Source organism: Colobus angolensis, unplaced genomic scaffold (genome assembly GCF_000951035.1).
Source record: "Colobus angolensis palliatus isolate OR3802 unplaced genomic scaffold, Cang.pa_1.0 Scaffold11, whole genome shotgun sequence".
Taxonomy (NCBI): Eukaryota; Metazoa; Chordata; class Mammalia; order Primates; family Cercopithecidae; genus Colobus; species Colobus angolensis.
The window spans coordinates 10,472,127-10,480,283 of NW_012112030.1; the positions used below are offsets into that span (position 1 = coordinate 10,472,127).

General features: G+C 41.5%; 1 protein-coding gene across 1 annotated transcript in view; it reads right to left on the bottom strand.

Moving 5' to 3' along the window:
* The window catches only part of GUCY2C (guanylate cyclase 2C), an 82,728-nt gene that overhangs the window by 45,581 nt on the left and 28,990 nt on the right, over nt 1-8,157 (bottom strand). Inside the window, exon 11 of the mRNA XM_011954200.1 lies at nt 1,094-1,175. Within this exon, the coding sequence (XP_011809590.1) occupies nt 1,094-1,175 (82 nt within the window). The remainder of the gene's footprint in view (nt 1-1,093; nt 1,176-8,157) is intronic.

An 8,157-nucleotide genomic window follows, 5' to 3' on the forward strand; every position in this document is an offset into this window, starting at 1 on the left:
CGTTATTATCTTTGATCTTGTGATTTACCCCTATCTTAAACTGATTCCCATTTAGACTTGCTTCTGGAGGGAAGTTTTGGTTTCTTCCCACTCTTCACTAAATGGTAATGGTCGCCACACACTGTAGACCATCACCTATATTTCTGAGCAACACAGTTACAGGAGCCAAGCACTGTTGTCAGATTGAAGAAAATAGTCTACTTCCTTTTCTGGAGAAAACATCAACCATTGTACGGCCGGCTGGACACTCACATGAGAAAGAATAATGACACACAGACCAAAGTGTATAATACACAGATAAAACTGTTGTCTTGTTTAGCTAGGAAACGCAAGTGAACCTGGTAGTATAATAGGGTATTATAAGTTTGGCATTTAACATATGCAGATTAGGAGGTAGTGTGGTATTTACTCACTCATTTATGTATTCAACAAATATTTCTTAGTACACACAATGTCTCTGGCTAGGCATTTGGTAGATCCAAGTTGAGCAGAAAAATTTTGGAACTGATGGTGAGAAGGCTTGAGTTCCAGTTTTGGTCCCACCCACTACCTGGTGATAAGACTCTAGAGAAGCCATTTGACTTTCTGGGCTCTCTCTCCTCAAGCTAAAATAGGACATTTGGAATAAATTGTTTCTAAAACCTCCCCCAGCCTAAATAGCATGCAATGTAATGAGTTTGATGTCTCCCACGATATACCAACATAATACAAATAACTATTTTCATCTATAAATGCTTATTATATGGTAGTTCGTATACACGTTCCATTTCTAATTCTTACAACAGTTCAGATGAAGAAATTGAAGCTAAGTTACCTGTTTAAGTCACTAAGTAACATGCTTAAGACCGCAGAACTAGTAACTCAAAGAACTGGGATTTGAGTTCAGGCATCTCTGACTCCAAAGCCCTAATCTATTCACTCAATAATATTCTGCCCTTCACATAGTCTTTGATGCAGAATGTCTTCATTATCTTAGGTCAGTCTACAGGCCTCTTTGTGAATGTTCATCATCAGCAGCAGACAATAGGCCTCTCCTGCTTTCCCTCCTTGCCTCTCTGGATACCGAGCACAGGCGTGATAGAGGCGACTGTACCTGAGCATCAGGAGAGCGACAAGCAGGAGCAGCACCACAGCTCCGGTGAGGGTGAAGACTGCAATCATCAGGATCTGAGGGCCTGTGGAGGAAAATGCGTTAGGAAGGACCTTTGTCAAGAGAGCAAAGGCATTTCCAAGATTCTAGCTGTACATTGTAATTTGGGGAAGGGAAAAAGAGAACCCTTTAAAAAAATTGATCTTTTAGCCGGGCGCGGTGGCTCACACCTGTAATCCCAGCACTTTGGGAGGCTGAGGCAGGTGGATCACGAGGTCAGGAGATTGAGACCATCCTGGCTAACACGGTGAACCCCTGTCTCTGTGCCTGTAGTCCCAGCTATTCAGGAGGCTGAGGCAGGAGAATGATGTGAACCCGGGAAGCAGAGCTTGCAGTGAGCTGAGATTGAGCCACTGTACTCCAGCCTGGGTGACAGAGCGAGACTCTGTTTGAAAAAAAAAAAATTATCTTTCATTAATTTCTCTCTGGTAACATAAGTCCTGTGTCTCTACTCTCTGAACAGTCAGGGAAAGTGGCTTCATTTTGGCTATTCTGACAGCATATACATCTCTATTCTTTCTAACAGCAATCCCCAAACGTTACACAAACATAAAATAGTTCATAGCACACAAAAAAATGTTGGTGGTAGAAGTCTACCTGGTGTCCTTGAAATCAGTATACCTAAGAAGGGTTCATAGAGGATGAGACATGTTTTTGTTTTTGTTTTTTTTCTTTTTGAGACGAAGTCTCACTGTCACCCAGGCTGGAGTGCAGTGGTGCAGTCTTGGCTCACTGCAACCTCTGCCTCCCTGGTTAAAGCGAGTCTCCTGCTTCAGCCTCCAGAGTAGCTGGGATTACAGGCGTGTGCCCACCATGCCAAGCTAATTTTTATATTTTTTGTAGAAATGGGGTTTCGCCATGTTGCTGGTCATGAACTCCTGGCCTCAAGCGATCCGCCTGCCTCAGTCTCCCAAAGTGCTGGGATTACAGGCGTGAGCCACCACACCCAACTGAGACAACTTGTTTTTAAATACAGAGCACACACTGGAAGAAAAGTAAGTCAGTATAGAATATTAAGTGACAGTGTTGCATGCCGGTTCTTTCTAAGCTCTCCTGGGTTAGTGAGGGAAGTCAGTGAAGAATGGGATTTTATCTACTAGAACACTAGTGTGTGGGTGGAGTTGTATAGATGGAATAAGTTGACAGACTGTAAGAAGAGTAAGTGGAATCCAGGAAAATGTGGATCCAACCCAAGGAAGCACTGAAGCAGTGTCTGAGTATGCAAAGGAATACTCCCACACAGAGAAGGACAGCAACAATAAGACTGTATAGGAAAGTTGTGGTTCATATATGCCTCAATGAGTCCATATTAGGAAGTCAGTAGGTTCAAGAATTAAAAACGGAATCGATTCCAAGCAATAGACAGAATGTGTAAGAAGCTGGGAAGTGATTAGGAATATGGTGAAGAAGACATGTTTCTTTATACAGCAAGGAAAGAAAAGAGAAACCCAATCAGGAATTCTAAGGAAAAAATGTTCCTGGAAGGCATAGTCCAAAAGTGAAACAAAGTAAAATGTGCCCTGACTTTGAGAATTAGGTACTTAAAAAGGAGAGAAAATCAATTTTCCTTCGTGGTACAAAAGGGAGACATTGGGGCTATATAGAAAGATGTTGGCCAGGCATGGTGGCTCATACCTGTAATCCCAGCACTTTGGGGGGCTGAGGGGCAGATCACCTGAGGTCAGGAGTTCAAGACCAGCCTGGCCAACATGGCAAAACCCCGTCTCTACTGAAAAAACAAAAAATTATCTGGATGTGGTGGTGGGTGCCTGTAATCTCAGCTGTTTGGGAGGCTGAAGCAGGAGAATCGCTTAAACCCAGGAAGTGGAGGTTGCAGTGAGCCAAGATTGTGCCACTGCACTCCAGCCTGGGCAACACAATGAGACTCCATCTCAAAAAAAAAAAAAAAAAAAGAAAGATGTTATCATGTATACATAATGAAAATGTTTCCTTGTTTTCAACTTATAGAATCAAGTTATAGGTAAAGAACAGAGGTCTTCATTTTGGTTACCAAATAAATATTATCAACCCTGGCAAAGAAAAATATAGGAGAATTTTGGAGATGGGAAGGAGGTAGAAGAAAGAACTGTGGCACTAACATCTTCATCTTACAAAGTGGGAGGCAAGATATTTTATATACAACTGATGGGACAACACTAGAAGCTCATGCATATTAATTAAAATGAAAAAGGTGCTCAATAATTGTACTGACAAAAGAGATATAACTCTATGGGAAGAAGTGAGAAAGAGGGCTAGCGAAGATGAGCTAAATCTTCATGTATCAATACAAAAAATTAATAGATAACTGCTAAAGCTTATACATCAAGAAATAGAAGCATCTTATTTAGATATGCAAAACGCTAAAAGCAGAAATGACTGAGAGAGCGGAGATGCGCAGAGGCGGGATCAGGCACGTTCACTTTCCATTAGAAACACATCTGCTACTGGATTTTAAAATCATGTGTGTGAATTTTTCTTTTTCTGAGACAGAGTTTCGCTCTTTTTGCCCAGGCTGGAGTTCAATGGCACGATCTCGGCTCACTGCAACTTCGCTCCCCCAGGTTCAGATTCTCCTGCGTCAGCCTTCCAAGTAGCTGGGATTACAGGCACACGCCACCATGTCCAGCTAATTTTCTGTATTTTTAGTAGAGGTGGGGTTTCACCACGTTGGCCAGGCTGGTCTCGAATTCCTGACCTCAGGTGATACGCCCACCTTGGTCTCCCAAAGTGCTGGGATTACTGGCGTGAGCCACCGTGCCCAGGCATATGTGAATTTTTCTGTGCTGAAATATAATTGATGCAGGTGCCCCTGAAAAGGAGGTATTAGGATCTCTTTATGAAAGCAGCATCCTAAACCCTCACGCTGTATTCTCTATCATGGCACCGTAATCTAAACTCCTGGGGGTACAGTCCATGTCCTACTTATTCATTCCTGTTCATCCTTATACCTTTGGCACCCAGCACAAGACCTGGTATGTGGTAAAGTATCAACAAAAATGGCTAATAAAAAATAATAGAAGAAAAACCTGGCCCCGGTCATCTTATTGCCTGAGAAGAGGCAAGGAGAAGGTGCTTGGACATTAAAATACATAAATAAATTCATACAGAAAGACTCCTGTGCCATTAGGGGTCTCATGTCACGTGTATTTTAAAACTGTTTTTGTTTAATCACATTATGTCCTTCTGAAGTAGATGGTTTAGCTTGGGGTAAATACTACAGCTCCTTTGTGTGAGGGCTGAATTTGAAGGGTTTATGCTTTGCAAACATGTGACTTTGCCTCTATTACCTTGTTTTGTGTTCAGGGGAAATTTTCAATGGTGAAAATATGAACTTTGGATTTCTACTCTCAACGGAGCAGAAATAAATTCATACTTTGGAGTTGAACTTGCATTATGGGCACATCTAACTGGTGAATTCTGTTTGTTACTACAATCACCACTTCCATCACTATCACCACCATTGCCACTACCACCATTCTCACGCCCTAAACCCCAGACAGAAAACAAAAGTGAGTACAAGAAATACATTTTCAACACTCACTGGTCTATCAAATTCTATGAAATTTGCACATCCCCTAGACTAGAGTATAAACTGGAGGGAATAAGGGGACTCCACTCTGCAGCCCACCTCAATTCTCTGCCTCCTACAGTATGAACATCTCACTGTACTAGATATAATTATAATATTTATATATAGTATTTAAATATACTATGTAAATGTAGTCATTTTTAATTAAACATGCTTTTTAGTTTTGCCTTTTAGATAAACGCAGTAGCGCCATCTAAATTCCAAGGTTAAGCTTCTGCTGCCTTCTGGTGGCTGCTGTAGTTACCGCATTCTAATTAACTCATCTCACGGTGAATGAGAGAGTATAACCTCCAGGTCAAATGACATTACGGTTGGAAGGAACCTGATAAACTTCTTGATTTAACAGGGGAAGAAACTCACACTTAGAAAAGAGAAATAAATTGACTGAAATTAACAGAGTATAGATGAGTACTGGAGTCCAGAGTAGAAATATACTCTGTTATCTCACGTTGTCATTCATTCATTCATTCATCCATTCATTCATTCCAAGGCTCTGTGTTGGGGCAAGGAGATATGAATAAAGAATAAGCCCTGAGGGTGCGCAGTGGCTCATGCCTGTAATCCCAGCACTTTGGGAGGCCAAGGCGGGTGGATCACGACGAGGTCAGGAGATCGAGACCAGTCTGGCCAACATGGTGAAACCCCGTCTCTACTAAAAATATAAAAATTAGTCAGCCATGGCGGCAGGTGCCTGTAATCAATCCCAGCTACTCGGAAGGCTGAGGCAGGAGAATGGCGTGAACCTGGGGGGCGGAAGTTGCAGTGAGCCGAGATTGCGCCACTGCACTCCAGGTCGGGCAACACTGCAAGACTCCGTCTCAAAAAGAAAAAAAAAAAAAAAAGCTAAGGAAAGATGAGATTCAAGTTAAATCTTGAAGATGAGTAGATGTTTCCCACTTCTATAGAGATGTGATAAATTCTATTCAGAGGGAGCAGCATAAATAAGGACACAGCGGCATAAATTGGCACGACCCTTTAAGGAAGTAGGGAGGAGGTTGAGGGCATGGGGAAGGCATAGGTGAGTAAAAGATAAGGCTGGAGAAGTAGGGAGATTACGGGCACTTTGTGCTGTATTAAGTATTTTAGACTGTATTCTGTAGGTAGAGCAGAGTTGCCAATTGAAATGTTAGCAACAGGGCAGCGACATGACTGGACTTGTGCTTTCTTTCTGGTAGCAGGATGTGTTGGATGGAAGTGGGCAGGACTAATGCAGGAAGTCAGTTGGACGTCATTGTGATACAGGAAGCAGATGCTGAGGACTTGGAAATGAGGACGGGCACCAAATCTGCATTGTCTATTGCTGTTTCCCAGGTGCTCAGAACATTGTCTGGCATTAAGTAAACATCTTTGTTAAATAAATGAAAGAACAGGGATGGTGTAATCTCCTGGTGAAATGTTTCATTACTTCGTAGCTGTGTGCACACAGATGAAAGTTCTAGTCATGCATATCTTATTTCTATACTATTTCAAAGGTTGAGTTGCTGAAGCAGCTTCATTGTCTGGGGACATACCCAAGATTTGTCATCTCGTGACGAGAAGGTTAAGGACACAGACACAAACACGGAGCGGGGTAAGGAGCGGAAAGTGTAATAGGCAGGAAAGAAGAGAACAGCTCACCCGTAGAGAGGTAGGAAGGCTCTGAAGGGAAAAATCCTTGCTTGTGGTGGGAAGCAGTAGGTTATATAGGGATGCTTGAGGAGGCTGTGTCTGATTTATATAAGGCCCAGGGGATTGGTTTGACCAGTGTGCCATTAACACAGCCCACGAAGAAACTGGCCCTCTCACCCTAATCTTGTATTATGCAAATATGGCCTCTGCCTGGCTGGCGCCATGACACCCACACATGTGGCTTTACCTGGCCGGCACAACAACACCCCCCACACATGGCTACAAAGGAAAGGGAGGGGAAATCGCTATATTGGGTGGACCTGGCTTTTAGTACAGCTATGCGAACTTCCAGCTTGCTTATTCTTGCAGCTCAGCTTTTCAGGCTGCTTTTTGCTAGAAAAGAAATGGTTTGGAGGCTGTTTTCAATTAAAAGCAAAAGCCTGGCTGGGCACCGTGGCTCACATCTGTTATCTCAGCACTTTGGGAGGCTGAGGTGGGCGGATCACGTGAGGTCGGGAGTTCAAGACCAGCCTGCCCAACATGGCGAAGCCCCATCTCTACTAAAAACACAAAAAATTAGCCAGGCGTGGTGGCAAGCACCTGTAATTCCAGCTACTGGGGAGGCTGAGGCAGGAGAATCACTTGAATCCGGGAGGGAAAGTTTGCAGTGAGCCAAGATTGTACCACTGTACTCCAGCCTGGGTGATAGAGCCAGACAGTGTCTCCAAAAAAAAAAAGAAGAGTAAGAAAAGAAAAGAAAAAGACTTACTGAGGACTCTAGTACCCTCGCTACCTGCCTAAATAATTTTTTTAACTCCTATATTATCGCTTCATTGGTAAAGTTTAGAGCTAAATGTAGTAAGTAAAGAGAACTAAGTAAGTAAGGAGAACTCTCTCAAAAAATACTTTTTGAGAAGTTCAGCACTTTACAGATCACAGACCTATTGAATAACCAAAACACCAAAATACTTGAAGGAAATATATTAAAAACACAAACCGAACATTGTCACTGACAGTCATAATTAAGAAGAAAAAAAAGCATAATTTCAACTCAAAAAGTTACAAAAGGAAGAAGTTGAGAGTTGCAGAAGCCCATGAGAAAAAAGATATATTTCAGAAGTCAAGTTTGGTTTAAAACTAGAAAGCTTGAAGATGGTTCCAGAAATAGTTTTAAAAGCTTATTAAATAAAACTCGACTTTAAAAAGCAATCATAGCAATAAATCTGAAGTCAGCTCAGTATTGCTCATTGTCTAGAAGAATGCCATCTTCATTCCTGCTCCCTCATTGCATTAATCAGCTGCTAATGCCTGTTGGATAAAAGTACAGGAATCATTCTGGACTAAATTTGACTCAGAGTGAAAGAAAACTAGAAATGTAGGTATAGCTCTGACACAAGCAAGCCCTTCAAACCAGAAACATTCCCTTTATATCAGATCAAACTTTCAGAGTTTCTGGCTGTAGAGCAGAGCTGGTATAAAAATATTTGTAGCTTATAACTTTTAATACTTTTTGAAAATAATAAAGTAATACAGAGTCATTGTGGAAATTTTGGAAAATTCAGAAAAATAGAATAAAGCAAAAAAAATCTTCCAGGATCCCATCACTCAGAGGACACCACTCTTAACAGTTTAACATTTTTCTTTCCAGTCTTATTTCTATACATTGTTTTACAAAGTTAGAATCTCATTAAATAAGCTGTATTTTTCTATTACTTTACATCATAAGTTTTCTCATGTCATTTAACATTTTTTGTAAATAATTATTTTAATTGGTTGCCTGATGCTCCATTTGTGAATATATTATAATTTT